The following is a 22609-nucleotide window of genomic DNA, read 5'->3' as shown; positions in this document are numbered from 1 at the left end:
AGACAGATCTGCTGACCCTCCTGAGCAACGCCACAACATGCGGGTCGTGAAGGAGTCGCTTTAAATGTTGTGAGGGTCCTGAAGCCATCCTGTTACCAATACCCCCCCTCCTTCCCCCCTCCGGCCTCTCTGTCCCCCCCCCCTCAAACCTCCCTCCCTGTAGCCCCCATCCTGCCTCCCTCCCTGTCGCCCCCCCCACTGTCTCCCTGTCGCCTCTCCCTCTTGCCACCCTCCTGCCTCTCTGTTACCCCCCCCTTGCCTCCCTATTCCCCCCCGACTCCCTGTCTCCCCTCTCCTGCCTCCCTGTCGCCCCCCTCTTGCCTCTTGTCGCTCTGTCGCCCCCATCCTGCCTCCCTATCGCCCCCCCCAACTCCCTGTCTCCCCCTCCTGACTCTCTGTTTCCCCCCTCTTACCTCCCTGTAGCCCCCATCCTGCCTCCCTATTCCCCCCCGACGCCCTGTCTCCCCTCTCCTGCCTCCCTGTTGCCTCTCATCTTCCGCCCTCATGCCTCCCTGTCGCCGCCCCCCTCCCCTCTTGTCGCTCTGTCGCCCCCTTCCTGCCCCCCTCTCGCCTCTCTGTTGCCCCCATCCTGCCTCCCTATCTCCCCCCGACTCCCTGTCTCCCCTCTCCTGCCTCTCATCTTCCCCCCTCCTGCCTCCCTGTCGCCCCCTTAACCCCCCCCCTCTTGTCGCTCTGTCGCCCCCTTCCTGCCCCCCCTCTCACCTCTCTGTCGCCTCTCCCTCTTGCCACCCTCCTGCCTCTCTGTCCCCCCCCCCTCTTGTCGCTCTGTCGCCCCCTTCCGGAGCCCCCCCCCCCCCGTCTTGCCTCCCCTGTAGCCCCCATCCTGCCTCCCTTATCGCCCCTTTACTCCCCCCTCTTGTCGCTCTGTCGCCCCCTTCCGGACCCCCCCTGCATCCCTGTAGCCCCCATCCTGCCTTCCTATCCCCCCCCCCCGACTCCCTGTTTCCCCTCTCCTGACTCCCTGTTCCCCCTCATCTCCCCCCCCCCTCACTTGTCGCTCTGTCGCCCCCTTCCTGCCCCCCCCCCCTCCCGCCTCTCTGTCGCCCCCTGGTGTCCCGGCCGCGCGCTGCGCTTCCTCCTCTTATTTTCCGCTCGCTTTGCTCGCAGTTTAAAATGGCGGCGTTGAGCAGCGCCGAGTCCCCACCGCCCGTGTTTAACGGAGACAGCAGGGAGCGGGAGCCGGGCACGGAGCCGGGCCTGGAGGAGCTGGGAGCGGCGCTGGACACCCCCTGCACGCCGGGGCTCCCCGGAGGTCCGCAGGATGAGGAGGTAGGCTGTGCGCGGCGCGGCGCGGAGCGGAGCGGAGCGGCGGGCCGCCGGCAGCAGCGGCCAGGCGGGCGAGCGGCGGGCAGAGGTGGTGGTGGGGGTGAGGGGGGGGGGGGGGGGGGGGGGGGGACACGGGCTCCGAGGACCGACCGGGGTGATTGGATGGAAATGTAGCGGAAACACCGGCTGGAAGGACGGGCGGTGGGCGGGTGGAGGAGGGGGGGGAGGGGGGCGGTAGGTGGGGGGGGGTCTGCGGCGGCAGGGGCCGACACGATGCTCCGGGTGTGGAGGGTCGTGTCGTGTCGTGTCGCGCGGCCGCTCGCGGAGCTCCGAGTCCGGCCGGCGGAGAAATGCGACAGTGATGCGGGAGGAGGGGGACGCGCTCCCGGCCGAGCCTGTGTTGATTCCAGGCCTGCGAGTCCCGCTGCACTCTGCGGCGGCAACACGCGCACGCACACACACACACACACACACACACACACACACACACACACACACACACACACACACACACACACACACACACACACACACACACACACACACACACACACACACACACACACTCGGCTGTTGACACAACAAAGACACGCAGTTACAAAGACAGTTACAGCTCGTTTTCGCTGCAAGTTACGTGTTCGTGTCCGTTGAGGGGGCGGGGGGTGGATGGGGGGGGGGGGGGGGGGGGGGCAGGAGTCGTGCTCCTCATTTTGGAGGTATAGAGTACACACACACACACACACAGACTGGGGGTGGGGGGGGGGGGTCTCACAGGGTCTGAACCCCCCCATGTTTAGCCTCTGTAGTGGCTTTCAGAATTGAGTGAAAATGTGTGTGTGTGAACTTTGAGGAGAGACATGACGGGTAAAGATCAAACGAGCATGTTTGGGAGAATCTCACTGGATCACACACACACACACACACACACACACACACACACACACACACACACACACACACACACACACACACACACACACACACCATAGGTAGAACATGCAGGTTCCACACAGAAAGCTTTTTTTAACTTGGGCGTTAATAGATGTCCATTGTCAATGTAACAACGACATAAGGAGGTCATAACTGAACAATACTTGCATGAGAAGACACATCATGGCTGTTCCCTAACCCCCCCCCCCCCCCCCCCCCGGCCTGTCAGTAGATGGTAAGGTCCAAAATACAAGCTTAACATGAACCTTCAGCATCTCCAGGAAGTCGATGAAAAGTCGAGTGTAAAACTTTGAACTCGGAGCGAAAAACTTTCTCAGAGTTAAACTCGGAAGACATTTGTTGCAGCTGGACGCCTTCGTGACCTTCAGGCGAGATTCCTCAGGTGCTGCTGGTGCCGCCGGCCTTATTGTGCCTTCATGTTCCTCCACTCGTTCTGTGGGTCTGAAGGTTGTTCCTGACCTGGTCCTCTGAGAACCTGTTGGACTTCAGAAGACGGGATGGACGACACGGCAACAATACCGAATCACAACTTCCTGATATTAAAATCCAGAATTGATCACGATTAGTTTTTTTACATTGGGTTGCAAGTTTCTGAGCAGTGCAACCAAACCATGTTAAGACACTGTAAAGAACCTTTCTGAGTTTTGATTGAAATGGTTTTATACAGTTTTGCCAACATGTGCTAAGAACGTAGGTGAACCAAAAGGTAAACGACAACAACACGTATTTTCACACACCTGAGCCACCTTCAGTCTTGAGACAGGAAGCAGCTGAGACCCTCACAACGTCTTGAAGATGAGCATCAGTACGTCTGGACATCAGTTGCATTGCCGGTCAATGCAACTCCATCTGAAGCGCTAGGCAGGGCGTCTCGCACGTCAGAGGTGGAGGGGGTCTGCCAATATTTGGAAAGTGGCTTTGTACGTCTTGAAGTCTGTGATCAAACTCCTTCTGTAGCTTCCAAATAGCGTCAACATACGTTTCGCCACTGAATGCTGTGCCTGCATCCATACGTGCCTTGCACGATGGGGAACGGCACCGGTTTGTCTGAGAGAGCTGGGATGATGCTCAAGTCTTTGACGCTCGCGGTGTCGTTTCTTTCAACCGTCACTGAAACGAGCCGGACTGTAGTTCTTTTTCCCGGCCGCCGTTGTCAGCAGCAGTGTTTGGAACTCTCATGCTCTCATATGAAAGTGAGAGAAGCAGGATCTCTTGGTCAAGTTTGTATTCTTCGTCTTCGCGAAGCCAAGCCTTCTCTGCTCTGTCTGCGTTTTTGAAACAATTCAGTCCAGGAACTTTTGCAAGAACTTTCAGAACACTTCCTGTGTTTTCCCAGCATACCTCCGTCAACGTCGTCCACTCGTTTATTACCGTCATGTTGCTGCTGTGGTTTATTGAAATGGAGGATTTTGGACTGTGATTTGCTTAAATTGAATTCATAAAAAAAAGTTTTTTGAAACTGTTTCTCCAACTGTTCGTCTGAACGAGCGCTGATACTCATACTTTACTGTAGAGACGAGTTTATTACAGCCTCATATAAAATCAACAATAGCAATATTAAAGCAAACGGCTCTGGTATCGGAATAATATCGGTATCGGCAGATATCCAAATTCAGGTATCAGGATGGGATCCGAAGTGAAAAAACGTGGATCGTTGCCTCTCTACTTAAATATATGTTATAGTTCTTCTTTACAGACCAGGTGGCGGTAAAAAAGAAACTATATCATATATTTATCTAAGTATCTGCTCATTTACAGTGCTGTCAAAATAATGCGCTAATTTAGTTGATTGATTTGAAATGTTTAATTAATTAACAAAAACATGTGAACGTAGTTTTGTTTACTTCCAGTTTTTTTGTTTTTTTTTAACTATTACCAAAGCAACACACTGACTACAGTGGAATGATATTAATGTGGAAAGTTTCCCTTTAAAAGTTTCCCGGCGACTGATTGAGAAAGTGAAAGCCATTAGCTTTACTTCTGAAAAGCCGAATTTTACTACCACGGTAGTAATTCTGCAGCAGAACAGTTTCACCACGTCTCATTGAGACCCGCCTCCCTTCAGGAAGTCCAGTCCACAGTTTGCAGACCAGCAGCAGGGAAACGCTGTGGAGTCGTTTCAGCAACCGCAAAGCAGACGAGGCTTCATGGAACTGAAATCTCTGCCGATTGGACATTTCTGATCCGTGACGTATGGCGGAATCGGAACCTGATACGATACCAGATCAGATTGGCCTTGTCCCGAAATGTTCTGACCTTCATCAGGAAGGACTGTTGTGTATAGATAGTGTGCAACATTTGGGTCTCTCGGATTTACCCGGTCGGAGGATTTCAACACAACAATTTGACAGTTGAACGTCAAACGGCGGACTTCCTGTTGGGTTCAGAGGATGGCATTTTTGTGTGTCCCGATGTGATTCGTACTCTACCGATCGCAAGGACGACGTCACACTTTGGAAGTCTTTGCTCTTACCAATCGGTGGCACTGTGCGTGTGAATGGAGGTTGGCGTTGGGTCGTGTTCAGGGCGGCACTGTTCTGGCGCCTGACGTTTCAGGCAGATTGCAGCGTGTCGAGGAGAGTTGCGCGTCACTTTATGTTTCACGGTGATTCACTAGATCATCATCGGCCACGCCCTTAGTAGTAGTTTCGATGCAGATTCATCAGGAAGGCGTGTCGTATAGGTACTGGCCAGGTTTCAGGCCTCTGCCCTGTCGGGGGAATTGTGTTTCATGGATAAAGCAAAATGGCAGACTTCCTGTTGGGCTTAGCGGAGGAGTGTTGATTACAATTTCAGGTGGTCCAACGTGCAGGTCTGGATAGAACTGGTTCATCTGGTAGTCTCAACGCACCGGGCGTCCCCCCCGTCCCCCCCGAAGGAGCCTTAATAATATAATAATAACAACGTGCTGCAGATCTCGAGCCAATGTCTTGGATGTAGGTGAAATGTTTGGCCCGTTTTATATGTTACAGATGAGGAAAGCATGTAGGGGGCGCTATGGAGCCATTTGGGCTGATTGGGTTCGGACCCTGACAACATCCGCTAATTTAAAAGTTCCATTGTACTATTGTCCATGTAAAGTTTCAATCATATTTCTCGTGTCTCATAAACAATGTTTTTGTGCGTGTGAGCTCGTCAACGCCGGCGTGAAAGCATCACCATGCTAGTATTAGCTTTAGCATTAGCCCTTGGCGTCAGTGTGTACTTGATAGGACCCGCGTCTTCTCCGAGAAACCAAAGTCCTGCACGTGGGCGATTTGTTCCCGAGGGGGGAGACGACGTCTTCCTCACCTTGTCCTCCACTCGGAGGCCGGAGAGGAAACGCCTTCCCCTGGACGGAAAACATGAAACGGATGTGCAATTTGGATTTCAAAATTAAAGGGTATCTGAACGATGACAATGTAATCAATGTTTTTTTTCGCTTTGCATCAATGATATCTGATCTTTGATCATTAAATCGATATATTGGGGGGGGGGGGGGGGGGGTCCGGTTTCTCCAGTGAGTCACAGACGCCCTGATGACATGTGGTCCGTTTCTCTGCAGATCTGGAACATCAAACAGATGATCAAGTTGACACAGGAGCACCTGGAGGCTCTCCTGGACAAGTTTGGAGGGGAGCACAACCCCCCCTCTATATATCTGGAGGTAGGTGCCGTCGACCTGCGGGAGTACCCCACCGGAGCGAGTCGGAGCTGTAGAGTCAGTGTGTGTGTGTGTGTGTGTGTGCGCCCCCTGCAGGCCTACGAGGAGTACACCAGCAAGCTGGACGCTCTGCAGCAGCGGGAGCAGCAGCTGCTGGAGGCCATGGGCGGCGGCGCCGACTTCTCCTGCTCCCCGACCGTCCCCGCCCTCCTGGAGGTCAAGATGGGGGGAGGCTGTGGGGTCGGAGGAGGGGCCCAGACCTTCCCCTCGGCCCCCAACACCCTGGCCGTCCTGCAGACCCCCAACGACGCCGCCCGGGGAAACCCGCGCTCCCCCCAGAAGCCAATCGTCCGGGTCTTCCTGCCCAACAAACAGAGAACTGTGGTACGTCTGAACGTCCTGCTGCAGCCTGACGGGCTGGAATTGTCCCGGTATTGATGAAGAGGGACAGTTTATTAAACACTGTGAGCTGTGCACACATGCATGGGGGGGTGGGGGGGGTTAAGAGTGTTTAAGAGCTGGCACTTTAGTGACCTCCTCAGATGTTTCCTGTATACGTGATGACTGTAAAGGCACTGACGCGCCTGCGGCCACGCTCGCCCAAGTCGCTGTCCGCCTCGGGTCACTGTTCCAAGTTTGGACCCTCGGTATCAGGAAGCCCGCCTCAGGCCAGCTCAGCGCTCTGATGGAGGTCCTGCTAGAATAAAGCAGAATCATTTCAATGTCCTGTTACCTGCTGCTGTCAAAAGAGAACTGTGCTCTTTAAAAACCCCTTTGTTGTAACTGTAGGTATTACATCTCGTCCACGGCAGAGGGCTTTTATACTAAAAGTGCACAATACACAAAAATAAATATTAATCAAAAAAACAATTAATCATTGCTTGGAACCATTTAATAATTTTTATTTTTTTAGGAAGGGTTAAAAACGATCTTGCTTCTGTTAAACTGGTGCTTTTGTCTATTCTTATGATGCTAGAAACACCAAAAATAAACAACCCAAAGGTTCAGAATCTTGGGGGGGGGGGGGGGGGGGGCTTGTTGGGTAAATCCTCCCGGTATGGCATTTCACCCCGCGTCCGTACTGAGGTGTGAGGATGTGTGTTGATGTGTTCAGGTCCCGGCCCGCTGCGGGATGACGGTGAGGGACTCGTTGAAGAAAGCTCTGATGATGCGAGGCCTCATCCCAGAGTGCTGTGCGGTCTACAGGATACAGGACGGGTAAGAGGCTCCTTCACGCCCGCTGAACTTCTCCTGATGTCGGGCCACATCACTGACGGCGCCACCAACCAGAACTTCACACGCTCCTCTGAAGAGACAAGAGGCTCTCTGAACCTCCATCAGGCTGAACCTCCATCAGGCTGAACCTCCATCAGGCTGAACCTCCAGCAGCTGGACTAGAAAATGGTCCAGGGTCCTGAAGCGGCTTCATTACATAGAGCCTCCAGGGGCCAGCATGGGGTACCAGGTGTTCTGTAGGAAACCTAGGAGCCTCCAGGGGCCAGCATGGGGTACCAGATGTTCCATAGGAAACCTAGGAGCCTCCAGGGGCCAGCATGGGGTACCAGATGTTCCGTAGGAAACCTAGGAGCCTCCAGGGGGCAGCATGGGGTACCAGGTGTTCTGTAGGAAACCTAGGAGCCTCCAGGGGCCAGCATGGGGTACCAGATGTTCCATAGGAAACCTAGGAGCCTCCAGGGGCCAGCATGGGGTACCAGGTGTTCTGTAGGAAACCTTGGAGCCTCCAGGGGGCAGCATGGGGTACCAGATGTTCCATAGGAAACCTAGGAGCCTCCAGGGGCCAGCATGGGGTACCAGATGTTCCGTAGGAAACCTAGGAGCCTCCAGGGGGCAGCATGGGGTACCAGATGTTCTGTAGGAAACCTAGGAGCCTCCAGGGGGCAGCATGGGGTACCAGGTGTTCTGTAGGAAACCTAGGAGCCTCCAAGGGCCAGCATGGGGTACCAGATGTTCTGTAGGAAACCTAGGAGCCTCCAGGGGGCAGCACTGAGAACCAGATGTTCTGTAGGAAACCTAGGAGCCTCCAGGGGGCAGCACTGAGAACCAGATGTTCTGTAGGAAACCTAGGAGCCTCCAGGGGGCAGCATGGGGTACCAGGTGTTCTGTAGGAAACCTAGGAGCCTCCAGGGGGCAGCATGGGGTACCAGGTGTTCTGTAGGAAACCTAGGAGCCTCCAGGGGGCAGCATGGGGTACCAGGTGTTCTGTAGGAAACCTAGGAGCCTCCAGGGGGCAGCATGGGGTACCAGATGTTCTGTAGGAAACCTAGGAGCCTCCAGGGGGCAGTATGGGGTACCAGATGTTCTGTAGGAAACCTAGGAGCCTCCAGGGGGCAGCACTGAGAACCAGATGTACTGTAGGAAACCTAGGAGCCTCCAGGGGCCAGCATGGGGTACCAGATGTTCTGTAGGAAACCTAGGAGCCTCCAAGGGCCAGCATGGGGTACCAGATGTTCTGTAGGAAACCTAGGAGCCTCCAGGGGGCAGCACTGAGAACCAGATGTTCTGTAGGAAACCTAGGAGCCTCCAGGGGGCAGCACTGAGAACCAGATGTTCTGTAGGAAACCTAGGAGCCTCCAGGGGGCAGCACTGAGAACCAGATGTTCTGTAGGAAACCTAGGAGCCTCCAGGGGGCAGCATGGGGTACCAGGTGTTCTGTAGGAAACCTAGGAGCCTCCAGGGGGCAGCACTCTACTTTGGTAATAACTTGAGTGCTTGATAAAAATTGTGCCTTTTCTTGTGCCTTTAGACTTTAAAGAAAAAAAACAAACACTTTCCTGTGTTTCTAGTACGTGAATAGAGACCAACAGTCCTATTTGATCTCATTCACGTCAGACCAGCAAGTGAGGACATGCTCTTCTATGTCGTGTAGGTCCTGAAAATACATTTTACGTAATATTTTTTATGCTCAATAGGATTTTTCTGGAAAAAAAAAAAAAGAGGAATCTGAAGCTTTGAGCTGCCACTTTCCACAAAGTCCCAGCCTGGTGAGGCTTTGATGCCCAAGCCGTGTTCCAATGAGCAGTGTGTCTCCGGGGGCCAGTGTGGACCGGGGAGCCTCCCTGCTGAGGTGTGGACGTCCTGGGAGATGTTGTTGGACTGACATGTCTCTGCTGTCCTTCCAGGGAGAAGAAGCCCATCGGTTGGGACACGGACATCTCGTGGCTGACGGGAGAAGAGCTGCATGTGGAAGTGCTGGAGAACGTGCCGCTCACCACACACAACTTTGTACGTAGCGCGCGTGCGTGTGTGTGTGTGTATGTGTGTGCACACGTGTGTACATGTGCTCACTGTGTGTGTGTTTGGATCGACAGGTGAGGAAGACCTTCTTCACACTGGCCTTCTGTGACTTCTGCAGAAAGCTGCTGTTCCAGGGTTTCCGCTGTCAGACCTGTGGCTACAAGTTCCACCAGCGCTGCAGCACCGAGGTTCCCCTCATGTGTGTCAACTACGACCAGCTGGAGTAAGTCCTGGCCACACGGCGCAGCCGGTGTCCGTGACTCTCCCGTTGCCCAACACAAACCTGGAGCAGCGGGAGGCGGCTTGGTGCATGAGTTTTGTCCTCCTCCTCCTCCTCCGTTCACTCCAACCGGTGACACACCTGCACCAAAAACACGAGAATCACTTTATTAGTCCCTCTGAAATTGTTTGACGTCGCTCCACACAGAAGGAAACGGACGGCTTAAGTAAAGTTCAGTGAGTCGGTGAGTTTAGCAGACAGCAGCTGTACGCCTCCTTCATGTTCAGGTCAAGAGTTCTCTCCTCTCTGGTGGAGCAGTTTGGGTCTGTCGCCGGGCGGTTGTGGTACTGATGGTGTTGCAGGCGGATGTAAACAATCTCCTCTATTTATGTGTATGTTAATTTTAACCGATACGAGCTTCGCCCTATTTCAAGTTAAATTTGCCGTTTGGGCCTTTTTTTGGGAGAAAATCTTACTTTGAAAGGCAAATAGCGGGCTTCCTGTTAGAGTTAGGGCAAAAGTTAGAGCGCGTGAGTCGTAGGTCTCGAGGAGACGGACAACTTTCGTATTCGCTGCATTTCTCTACGACATTCCTACGGACCGTGGTGGGCGATTGAAAGTGTCTAGGTGGCGCTAGAGAGCCACTTTTGGACTTTCTGGGAATTTTTTGACATGATCTTCTGGAGGCTGCGGTTCTTCACGAGTCCGCCAAATCTGGTGAGTGTTTGAGCGTATTTAGGGGGTCAAATATGAGCGAAGCAAGATCTTCTTCGCCTCGCCTCTTGAAGCTTTAAAGGCTTCAGGCCGGTTCTGGGAGACGTTGAGTCCGAATGCAAACTGTGTGTGAAGTGTTAATGTTCCACATGAGCCCCGACATGCTGGAGAGGAAACGTCATATAATGCTTCCTTGTCTTTCTCTAGGAACTCATCATAGAAGGATGAGGCCTGTGAACTTTCATAGATTTCTCAATAACAACACATTGATTATTTACTTGGCTCCCTGTTGATGTGTTCTTTTGTCGTAGTACTCCAATCAAATCCTGGCCAGAAATAATGAACAGGTTTAGTATAAATACTCTGGTAGTACCACTTTGTACCACAAGGGGATACACTTGGGGACTTCACGGTATTCTTACTTGCTATTGTATGGAGTAGAGTTTCACAACCATTCCACTAATACTTGTAACTGCCTTGCAGTGCAGTGCGTGTTGGTCGGAGCGAGGAAAACGTTGGACGACGCCAAGCTTTAGAGAAGTCCTGTCTTTATAAGCCAAGCCACCGGTACTGAGCAGTGATCAGTGTTCCTGGAGCTCCGAGTAAGAAAGGCTGTGAATCTGACCTCTGACCTGCCGGAGCCTCACCGTGAGACGAGCTCCACGAGAATCTTTCAAAGTTGAAACCCGGCACGGCCACTGGAGAGGGTCTGGAGTCTTCCTCCTCATTGACGTGGCGTTGCTCACATTTCCAGGTGTGACGCCAGGAAGCGGGCGAGAACGTTTCAATAGTGAACACTAACCTCGGGGTGTTGTGTCTCCCGCAGCCTGCTGCTCGTGTCCAAGTTCTTCGAGCATCACCCCTTCACTCAGGAGGAAGTGTCCTCCGAGGGGACCACCCCGGTGTCGGAGGCCTGTCCGTCCCTCCCCCCGTCGGACTCCACCGGGTGAGTGTCGGCCCCGCGGGGGGGCCCCCCGGGGCGTCCGCCCGCGGGTCCCGGAAGCCGCGTGAGACTTTGTGTTCGCTCTCCGTAGGTCCATGTGCCACGCCACTGTGTCGCCATCCAAGTCCATACCCATCCCGCCCAGTTTCCGGCCCAACGAGGAGGACCACCGCAACCAGTTCGGCCAGCGGGACCGCTCGTCCTCGGCCCCCAACGTCCACATCAACACCATCGAGCCCGTCAACATCGACGTGAGTGTCTGGCGGGTGAAAAGACCCCCAGTATCGAGAGCAACAATAGTCACAACAATCAAGATTCTTGCTCAAGGGCAGAGAGTGAAGTCACCTGACAGCTCCTTCATCGATCTGCGATGTTCTTCCCTCTGCTGCCCGATTTTATTCCCACGCTGAAGTAGGCGGTTACTTTCTCATTCCATGATACAACACAGCAGGTTAACACTGGTGTGTGCGTGTGTGTGTGTGTGTGTGTAAGTGTAAGTATGCTTCTGTGTGAGCTGAGAAGGGAGGAACGCTATAAGATAAGATATTCCTCCAGAGACCTTGAAGACGTCTCAGAGCGGCGCCGTTCAAATATCTTCTAGAAGTACAAGGTGCAACGACTCGAGGCCCGGCAGGCGTCAAGCAGCGAACAACACAAACATGCATGAATCTACGATAACTTGCAAAATGTTAATTCCCATTACACCAAGTACTAATCTTTAATATAAAGTACAAATTTACTTATCAGTGTCGCGAGGAGAAGATCAGGAGCAGCACCGGTGTGGCAGGTCTGACCTGATCGGTGTAACGTGAATTGTCGCGCGTGTGTGCGTGTGCGTGTGCGTGTGCGTGTGCGTGTGCGTGTGCGTGTGCGTGTGTGTGTAAACTCGAGTCACTGTTTCAATCAAAATGTTTCCACTGTGCAGCGCCGGGTGGTACGGTAAGGCGGCAGTCTGCTGCGTGGCTCCACTGCAGAGAGTATGGTTATAAAATGTAGGCGGGGTCGTGAACGAAGCTGGTTATGTGACGTCATGATGTCCACAGCGACAAACGCATTTCTTGCTTGGATTAACCTCCTCGCTCCAAAGTGCGGCGTCCAGGAACGTCTCCGCCTTGTCTGGACAACAGGGGGCAGCGTAGTGCCGACGCTTGACCCGGTAACTGGTGTGCACAAAGCAGAATATGCAAACCGCAATAGGAGAGTTTGTACGGCCACGGGGATATTTCTTCACTACAAGCTTGTCGAGGCGCATCGTCGTCCCCGGCCAATCAGCGGACGGCTGCAGTGTAGCTCCTCCTCATGGAAGCGTACTGATGTGCTGGGTACCCCAACGAAGGGGTTACTAAAAAATATGCCACGACCATCCTGCGCGGTGGAAACGAGGCTCAATAGTCTCGTGGGTTATGAGCGAGGCCTCGTGGAACCGCCTCATCTGATCCGGCCGATTGATCCTCAAGTCGCCTGAGAGTCCCGCAACCCCCCCCCATCACCCACGGACCTTTCTACCACGTTACACTTCATGACATTTCACCCGGAGTCAGTGAACTCACCAAGAACCAGAGTGGCAAGGCCTCAGCAGTAATGTTTGTTGTAATTTACCAAATGAGATGCGGGAACTATTCAGACTCTTCACGTTCGCTGTGTTCCAGGAGCTGATTCGAGATCAGGGTCTACCGCGGTCTGACGGAGGTAAGCTACCAGCAGGACCCACACCCCATCTGTTTCTTGTTCTACCCTTCATCCTGCGTCTGCGTGCTCTGGGTCTTTTGTGTGTGTGTGAGAGTGTAAAGTCCAGTCAGAGAGCAGCAAGAGCTGGGGGGGTGGGGTGGGGTGGGGTGGGGAGGTGGGAGGGGGGGGGGGGTGGGGGGGGTTCAGGGTTCGGGCCGGGCCGGGCCGAGCTCTCCTCCCACGCTGGAGTGTGAGTATGTGGTGTGAGCTGCTCTGTGATGTAGTTAGAGAGGGGCCGGGTGAGTAGCAGTGACGGTCTGTCTGTCTCTCTTTGCCCTGCAGCCCCCCCGACCCACCCCGCCCGCTGCTTGAGGAAGCACCGGACTCGGACCTCAAGCCCCCTCCTATACTCCTACCCCAATGACATAGTCTTTGATTTTGAGCCCGAGCCCGTTTTCAGAGGTAGTTAGGCATCTGTGTGTTCTGTGTCTCCTCCCACCACACACACACACACACACACACACACACACACACACACACACACACACACACACACACACACACACACACACACACACACACACACACACACACACACACACACACACACACACACACACACACACACACACACACACACACAGGCAATTGTGTCACATCCATTGTCTGTGTGTCTCTCTGTCTTCATGGACTGCCTAATAATGTAATAATGTGTGTGTGTGTGTGTGTGTGTTTGAAAGAAATCGAGCTTCAATGACGGAGAACGTCTCGCTTATGTTGCGGTTATCAATTTGTCGACCTTCATTAAGAACTGCTGACTGCTCGCACATCTCTAGATTTTATTCCGCGGTTTGTTTTCCGTCACTTTGTACCGCAGCTTTGTCGGAGTCGGTTTCTCTGCACGTCGGACATCCAGACACACGTCTGCCGTGAAAACAAACCAGGTTTTTCGTAATTTTTAAGATAAGATAAGATAAGATAAGCCTTTATTGATCTCACAGTGGAGAAATTTACTCGTAACATTCTGCTCTTAAGGACTCATGAGGAAAGAAAAGACAAGGAATGTGCAAACAGTTAGTAGAATAGAGGGATCTTATGTACAATGACTATTAAATAGGACTAAAAAATAAGATAAAAATCACAAACTATAATAAAGTATAATAAGTTCTAAGGGGAGCAAAATATACCGTAGGATGAGATACAAGGAAAATAAACTATGATGGGGGCGGCAAAGTGTAGTACAATAAACATACTATAGTAAAAAATAATACCAGTGTTGGTAGGGTCAGTCCTAACAAGTGTCAGTTAGTGGCGTAGATAAAGTGTTATAGATGCAGGGGTTATTATTTTGCTTCGAATTGCTTCCAAGGGGAATATCAGGCCCCCGCTGACGGCTCGCCCCGTATTTTGAAACCCACCCGTCTCCACGTGGAGCAGCCGTCCTCCAGATTACAAGACGTTTTAGACGGAGTGACAGTGAAAGTGAGAGTGTCGTTGAAAACGTTCTGTGGCAACCAGCAGTAAACTAGGCGACGACCCCCGCCGAGCGCAGTCCAGCCCGATACGCTAAACATCTACTGAACCGTCACGGCCCGCAGCGAACCACAGAGCTTCCTCCTCCTCCTCCTCCTCCTCCTCCTCCTCCTCCTCCTCCTCCTCACCTCTCCCCTGCCTCTCCACAGGCTCCACCGCCGGGCTGTCGGCCACGCCCCCCGCCTCCCTCCCGGGCTCCCTGAGCAGCGTCAAGGTCCCGCAGAAGTCCCCGTGTCCCCAGAGGGAGCGCAAGTCCTCCTCCTCGTCCGAGGACCGCAATAAGATGGTGTGTGTGTGTGTGTGTGTGTGTGTGTATGTGTGTCCATTTTTAAAACTCGTCTTAAAACCCATTTTTATTCTTTGGCTTTTACCGCAGTGTGAGACTCTGCTCTGGTTTTAGTGCCTTCGTTTTTTTTTTTTTTTTTTAATTGTTTTAACTTTTTCTGTTTTGTTAATTGTTTTACCATCTGATTGTTTTTATTGCTTAAACTTTTTTATTGTTTTTTTGTTCCCTCTTGTATTTTTATTTCAATGTACAGCACTTTGTCTCAGCTACGGCTGCTTAAAGCGCTTTATAAATAAAGTTGAGAGTTGCGTGTGTGAGTGTGTGTGTATGTGTGTGTGTGTGTGTGTGAGTGTGTGTGTGTGTGTGAGTGTGTTGCTGACCGCGAGTCCTCTGCCTGCAGAAAACGCTGGGCCGGAGAGACTCCAGCGACGACTGGGAGATCCCAGAGGGCCAGATCACTCTGGGTCAGAGGATAGGCTCCGGGTCCTTTGGGACGGTGTTCAAGGGAAAGTGGCACGGTAAGACACGCCCCTCCCCCCCACCCCAACACCCAACCCTCCGTGACCTCTGACCTCCGAGTGAGAGATCACACTGTGAAAACCACCGAGCAATTAAAGTGTACGTCTGGACAAGAACTTGTGATCACCTGTCACGGGGGGATTAGCTCAAATGGTAGAGCGCTAGCTTAGCATGCGAGAGGTAGCGGGATCGATGCCCGCATCCTCCATATACATATTACAATAACGTGTACCTTGTGCTCAAACCGCACATACTCATTCAGCCAAGGTACCTCAAGAAGCTAGTTTTGTATTTTATGTTTATTTATTTATTTGTTCATGTTATTTCACAATATGTATATATATATATATATAATAATTTGTCATCCATACATGAACAAAGGGGAACAGAGAGAAGATTAATCTTGTTATCTGTTCCTATTAGCACTTTTCAACGAAATCAAATCAATTCGATTCGCCGTCGTCTCTCTAATATTTCTTACTGAGGACTAAGGGCTTAGTGGTACTGGTAGGAGTATTAGTGGTACTGGTAGAAGTATTAGTGGTGCTGGTAGGAGTATTAGTGGTACTGGTAGAAGTATTAGTGGTGCTGGTAGAAGTATTAGTGGTGCTGGTAGGAGTATTAGTGGTACTGGTAGAAGTATTAGTGGTGCTGGTAGAAGTATTAGTGGTACTGGTAGAAGTATTAGTGGTACTGGTAGAAGTATTAGTGTTACTGGTAGAAGTATTAGTGGTGCTGGTAGAAGTGTTAGTGGTACTGGTAGAAGTATTAGTGGTACTGGTAGAAGTATTAGTGGTACTGGTAGAAGTATTAGTGGTACTGGTAGAAGTATTAGTGGTGCTGGTAGGAGTATTAGTGGTACTGGTAGAAGTATTAGTGGTGCTGGTAGAAGTATTAGTGGTACTGGTAGGAGTATTAGTGGTGCTGGTAGAAGTGTTAGTGGTACTGGTAGAAGTATTAGTGGTGCTGGTAGAAGTATTAGTGGTGCTGGTAGAAGTATTAGTGGTGCTGGTAGAAGTATTAGTGGTCCTGGTAGAAGTATTAGTGGTGCTGGTAGAAGTATTAGTGGTGCTGGTAGAAGTGTTAGTGGTACTGGTAGAAGTATTAGTGGTGCTGGTAGAAGTATTAGTGGTACTGGTAGAAGTATTAGTGGTGCTGGTAGAAGTATTAGTGGTACTGGTAGAAGTATTAGTGGTGCTGGTAGAAGTGTTAGTGGTGCTGGTAGAAGTGTTAGTGGTACTGGTAGAAGTATTAGTGGTGCTGGTAGAAGTATTAGTGGTACTGGTAGAAGTATTAGTGGTGCTGGTAGAAGTATTAGTGGTCCTGGTAGAAGTATTAGTGGTGCTGGTAGAAGTATTAGTGGTACTGGTAGAAGTATTAGTGGTGCTGGTAGAAGTATTAGTGGTACTGGTAGAAGTATTAGTGGTACTGGTAGAAGTATTAGTGGTGCTGGTAGAAGTGTTAGTGGTGCTGGTAGAAGTATTAGTGGTGCTGGTAGAAGTGTTAGTGGTGCTGGTAGAAGTATTAGTGGTGCTAGTAGAAGTATTAGTGGTGCTGGTAGAAGTATTAGTGGTGCTGGTAGAAGTATTAGTGGTACTGGTAGAAGTATTAGTGGTGCTGGTAGAAGTATTAGTGGTGCTGGTAGAAGTGTTAGTGGTACTGGTAGAAGTGTTAGTGGTGCTGGTAGAAGTGTTAGTGGTGCTGGTAGAAGTATTAGTGGTGCTGGTAGAAGTATTAGTGGTGCTGGTAGAAGTATTAGTGGTGCTGGTAGAAGTATTAGTGGTGCTGGTAGAAGTATTAGTGGTCCTGGTAGAAGTATTAGTGGTGCTGGTAGAAGTATTAGTGGTGCTGGTAGAAGTGTTAGTGGTGCTGGTAGAAGTATTAGTGGTGCTGGTAGAAGTATTAGTGGTGCTGGTAGAAGTATTAGTGGTGCTGGTAGAAGTATTAGTGGTCCTGGTAGAAGTATTAGTGGTGCTGGTAGAAGTATTAGTGGTGCTGGTAGAAGTATTAGTGGTGCTGGTAGAAGTATTAGTGGTACTGGTAGAAGTATTAGTGGTGCTGGTAGAAGTATTAGTGGTGCTGGTAGAAGTATTAGTGGTGCTGGTAGAAGTATTAGTGGTCCTGGTAGAAGTATTAGTGGTGCTGGTAGAAGTATTAGTGGTGCTGGTAGAAGTATTAGTGGTGCTGGTAGAAGTGTTAGTGGTGCTGGTAGAAGTATTAGTGGTGCTGGTAGAAGTATTAGTGGTCCTGGTAGAAGTATTAGTGGTACTGGTAGAAGTATTAGTGGTCCTGGTAGAAGTATTAGTGGTGCTGGTAGAAGTATTAGTGGTGCTGGTAGAAGTATTAGTGGTACTGGTAGAAGTATTAGTGGTACTGGTAGAAGTATTAGTGGTGCTGGTAGAAGTATTAGTGGTGCTGGTAGAAGTATTAGTGGTGCTGGTAGAAGTGTTAGTGGTGCTGGTAGAAGTATTAGTGGTGCTGGTAGAAGTATTAGTGGTCCTGGTAGAAGTATTAGTGGTACTGGTAGAAGTCTGACCCCAGACTTCAGCACAATCACTGAAATAAGGAGAATCGTTGAGGAATAAAGAACATTCAACAGGCTACAGTCAAACAAATCTCTAACTTTATATAAAATGCCGATATTTTTGCGGATTTTTCTTTTTACATCATCAATATCAGCTTTCCAATTTAATTTCTCGTCTACAACAACACCGAGAAACGTAGCTTCCTTGACTCTTTTTATGCTAACTCCGTCAATTGTGAGTTTCGCATTATCAATTTTGCTGTGATTGCTGAAAATCATATAGTTATGTAACTTATTATCGGTTAATATAATAATGTCCCTCACTTTCTCACTCATCTGGGTGTGAGAGCTGAATGTGCGTGCGAACGTTTAGGTTATTCTGTATATACGGTGTGTCTGCTGAGATGAATGTGAGAATGGCTGCCTGTGACAGCGACACCGCAATGTCGTTGTACCACGTACAATGACAATGAAGCTTCTAATCTAATCTAATCTGTCATTTGTCTGAAACGCGTTATTCACGTTGGGTTTGCTCGCTGCAGGCGACGTCGCGGTGAAGATGTTGAATGTGACTGCTCCCACGCCTCAGCAGCTTCAGGCCTTCAAGAATGAAGTGGGAGTCCTCAGGTAGCGCACACCTCCTCCTCCTCCTCTTCCTCCTCCCGTTCCTCCTCCTCCTCCTCAGTGTTAACGCTGCCCTCTGTCGGTGTGCTCTTCACCAGGAAAACTCGCCACGTGAACATCCTGCTGTTCATGGGCTACACCACCAAGCCCCAGCTGGCCATCGTGACCCAGTGGTGTGAAGGCTCCAGCTTGTACCACCACCTGCACATCATCGAGACCAAGTTTGAGATGATCAAGCTCATCGACATCGCACGGCAGACCGCTCAGGGCATGGAGTGAGTAGTCCCCCCCCCCCACATGAGGCTCCACAGCTCCTCTGCAGCGGCTCCAGTAGGCTTTCACCACATCTTCTAGGAAACTAAACATGATCACGTTTCAGACGGTCATTCGCGGCTTCCCTGAATCTAACTCGTTTTCATTAACTGTGTTGGGGGGGGGGCTGATTTACCACCGGCGTTGGCGATTCTGCGACGTGCGGCGATCAAACAACTCCAGTTCAGTTTCAAAACAGCCGCTGAGACGGCTCCAAATCCCTCCTCGAGATCAAAGCGGGCCGCGATGCATTGTCCGCGTTTTTCCTAGCCCGTGGAGGAGCGCGGAGCTACGACGGAAAGCGCTACCGATGCTAACCGCTAAGACCTCTAAGGCGCGAGGAGCGCGGAGCTACGATGGAAAGCGCTACCGATGCTAACCGCTAAGACCTCTAAGGCGCGAGGAGCGCGGAGCTACGACGGAAAGCGCTAGCTATCCTAACCGCTAAGACCTCTGAGGCGCGAGGAGCGCGGAGCTACGACGGAAAGCGCTAGCTATCCTAACCGCTAAGACCTCTGAGGCGCGAGGAGCGCGGAGCTACGACGGAAAGCGCTAGCTATCCTAACCGCTAAGACCTCTGAGGAGCGCGGAGCTACGACGGATAGCGCTAGCTATCCTAACCGCTAAGACCTCTGAGGCGCGAGGAGCGCGGAGCTACGACGGAAAGCGCTAGCTATCCTAACCGCTAAGACCTCTGAGGCGCGAGGAGCGCGGAGCTACGACGGAAAGCGCTAGCTATCCTAACCGCTAAGACCTCTGAGGAGCGCGGAGCTACGACGGATAGCGCTAGCTATCCTAACCGCTAAGACCTCTGAGGCGCGAGGAGCGCGGAGCTACGACGGAAAGCGCTAGCTATCCTAACCGCTAAGACCTCTGAGGCGCGAGGAGCGCGGAGCTACGACGGAAAGCGCTAGCTATCCTAACCGCTAAGACCTCTGAGGCGCGAGGAGCGCGGAGCTACGACCGAAAGCGCTAGCTATCCTAACCGCTAAGACCTCTGAGGCGCGAGGAGCGCGGAGCTACGACGGAAAGCGCTAGCTATCCTAACCGCTAAGACCTCTGAGGCGCGAGGAGCGCGGAGCTACGACGGAAAGCGCTAGCTATCCTAACCGCTAAGACCTCTGAGGCGCGAGGAGCGCGGAGCTACGACGGAAAGCGCTAGCTATCCTAACCGCTAAGACCTCTGAGGCGCGAGGAGCGCGGAGCTACGACGGAAAGCGCTAGCTATCCTAACCGCTAAGACCTCTGAGGCGCGAGGAGCGCGGAGCTACGACGGAAAGCGCTAGCTATCCTAACCGCTAAGACCTCTGAGGCGCGCGGATCTTAACGTCTTTGTCTGCCGCCGTCCCCAGTTACCTGCACGCCAAGTCCATCATCCACAGAGACCTGAAGAGCAACAGTATCCTTTTTTGGAACGTCCTCTGCCCACCCCCTTCCCCCTCCCCCCTCCCCCCCCCCCCCCCCCCCCAGCAGCAGCAAGGAGACCCGTTTCCCCCTTGGACCAGTCGCCCCCTCAGATATTTTCCTCCACGAGGACCTGACGGTGAAGATCGGGGACTTCGGCCTGGCCACGGTCAAGTCGCGCTGGAGCGGCTCGCACCAGTTCGAGCAGCTGTCTGGATCCATACTGTGGATGGTCGGTGTTCTTTCTTTGCCCCCCCCCCCCCCCCCCCAGACATCAGTGTGTTGATGTTCCCAACATACTGTTCTATGAAAAGGGTTTTTATAGAGCAGTATGTTGGGAAAATTTTCCCAACATACTGCTCTATAAAAAGGAATTTTTATTATTCTACCCATCAGATCTTTTCAGAAAACGTATTTACAGCGCTTGGTGTGAAGCTAACTGTGTGTGTGTGTGTGTGTGTGTGTGTGTGTGTGCGCGCTCAGGCTCCAGAGGTGATCCGGCTGCAGGATAAGAACCCCGTACAGCTTCCAGTCAGACGTCTACGCCTTCGGCATCGTCCTGTACGAGTTGATGTCCGGAGCTCTGCCCTACCTCCAACATCAACAACAGAGACCAGGTCTGTCTCTTGTCTCTTGTCTCTTGTCTCTTGTCTCCGTTGGTCTCACTCACTCAAAGATCGGGGTGTGGGGGGGGGGGGGGGGGGGGGGGGGGGGGGGGTTCACAGGCCCCCACACTGTTGGGCCAGATTTAGCACCAGTTCTAGGGACCAGACCCCTGTTACAGTCGTCTCCTGGTTCCAGGACCAGACCCCTGTTACAGTCCGTCTCCTGGTTCCTAGACCAGACCCCTGTTACAGTCCGTCTCCTGGTTCCAGGACCAGACCACTGTTACAGTCCGTCTCCTGGTTCCAGGACCAGACCCCTGTTACAGTCCGTCTCCTGGTTCAGGACCAGACCCCTGTTACAGTCCGTCTCCTGGTTCCTGACCAGACCCCTGTTACAGTCCGTCTCCTGGTTCCTGGACCAGACCCCTGTTACAGTCCGTCTCCCGAACTAGAACCTGGTTCTTTCTGGTGGAGCCTCACCAGTGGACCAGAGGGTCGTATATGAATAACACAAAACATAAACTCCATGGTAGTACAGCTGCCATGTTGGGACGGCGCTCCTTCATTGCGCGGATCAAACTAAAGCTTTACTCGACAAATAAACCTCGATGTCTTTTAGCGTAGCAACACAGCTTCAAGACACGTAGGCTCATCACCATTCCGGAATATTCACGAGGTGTCGGACTCATCATTTTCAGATCAACGATCATTAATCTAGATATCGCCCGTACAGTTATGTCTCGGCATGATCGCGTAAAGTCAGCGCCTCTTAGAAAGCCAGTCAACGATCACACCGTGACGTCTCAACACGTGGTTCTCCAGATCATCTTCATGGTGGGTCGGGGGGTACCTGTCTCCGGACCTCAGCAAGGTGCGCAGCAACTGCCCCAAGGCCATGAAGAGGCTGATGGCCGACTGCCTGAAGAAGAAGAGAGAGGAGAGACCTTTGTTCCCTCAGGTGAGTCGGAGGAACCGCCAGCCGCTAGGAGCTTTTGGGGCCGTTCAAGTGGTTCTGGCCGTGTTTAACCGTTTCCTCCCCGATGGGAGTGTCACGTCGGTGCACAACGAGGTGCAATGAGGTGGTGTGTGTGTGGTGTGTGTGTGGTGTGTGTGTGTGGTGCGTGTGTGGTGTGGGTTCTCCCAGATCCTGGCGTCCATCGAGCTGCTCGCTCGCTCCTTACCCAAAATCCACCGCAGCCGCCTCGGAGCCGTCTCTAAACCGAGCCGGCTTCCAGACGGAGGACTTCAGCCTGTATGCCTGCGCCTCCCCCAAGACCCCCATCCAGGCCGGAGGATATGGTGGGCACACTCACTCACTCACTCACTCACTCACTCACTCACTCACTCACTCACTCCCCCGGAGGATAAAGTATCAATCGATCTCTGAATATGAACAAATATACAATATAGTTGCTTGTATAAACCAGTGTTTTTCAACCTTTTTGAGCCAAGACACACTTTTTTGTTTGGAAAAAACCTGGAGTCACACCACCACCACTCGAAAATGTTAAAATGTGAACTCTGTAGCCTCTATAACAATATAAAGTCTTTCTCATCAAAGTTTTATCAACAGGAATCCAGTAAATCCAGAAAGCAAGGACTTTTTTTATAGCCCTCAGTGTGAAACCTGGACCTGATGGATGAAGAGCTGAGATCCTGGTTTTCAAAAACTTCTCCATCACCGTCACTGACACAGTACTTTGATACAAGATGGTAGCAGGAGGTGGAGATGAACCACACTGACGTCTGTCACTTTACATTTCACCGGCAAAGTTCTGTGCTGCCCTCTAGTGGCGAAGAGTATTTATACATGATTCCTCTGCAACACACTGTCGCTGTGAGAGCAAAGGTTTTTTTTAGAAATAAATGTGAAATGTGATAATTTCCCACCTGACGATCTGGAGGAAACACCAGCGGTTGAGAAACTCTGGTCTGAAGGACTCCCGTCTGCTCATTGTGTGATTTTCTCTTTCCTCTCTCTCTTCAGGGGAGTTTTCAGCTTTTAAATAAGACCAGCGCTCGTCACGCCTCGTTCCTCCAGCCTCATGTCCCGGCGACGGATCATCATCACCCAAACACATCCTGGAGGTTTTCTTCTCCCGCCACCTGCTGACGGCCGCC

At 51.9% G+C, this 22609-nt stretch overlaps 1 protein-coding gene across 1 annotated transcript; it reads left to right on the top strand.

Annotated features, from left to right (window-relative positions):
• Positions 1-1119: 1119 nt before the first annotated feature.
• Positions 1120-22498, top strand: braf (B-Raf proto-oncogene, serine/threonine kinase; the record flags this gene model as incomplete). Its single annotated transcript, XM_080518406.1, is given in 24 exon segments — positions 1120-1290; positions 5783-5884; positions 5978-6265; positions 6996-7099; positions 9022-9124; positions 9211-9359; positions 10897-11016; positions 11105-11264; positions 12663-12702; positions 13024-13143; positions 14364-14500; positions 14901-15018; positions 18086-18170; positions 18266-18442; positions 19832-19878; positions 19997-20115; positions 20367-20399; positions 20401-20475; positions 20477-20500; positions 21311-21331; positions 21333-21446; positions 21633-21686; positions 21688-21787; positions 22476-22498. Coding segments are annotated over 24 exon segments (2469 nt in total). The 5' UTR covers positions 1120-1134.
• Between the last annotated feature and the right edge of the window lie 111 nt (positions 22499-22609).

This window comes from Blennius ocellaris (genome assembly GCF_963422515.1).
Source record: "Blennius ocellaris genome assembly, chromosome: 22".
Classification (NCBI taxonomy): Eukaryota; Metazoa; Chordata; class Actinopteri; order Blenniiformes; family Blenniidae; genus Blennius; species Blennius ocellaris.
The sequence above is the reverse complement of the archived record's forward strand: the minus strand, read 5'-3'. Positions and strand labels throughout refer to the sequence as shown.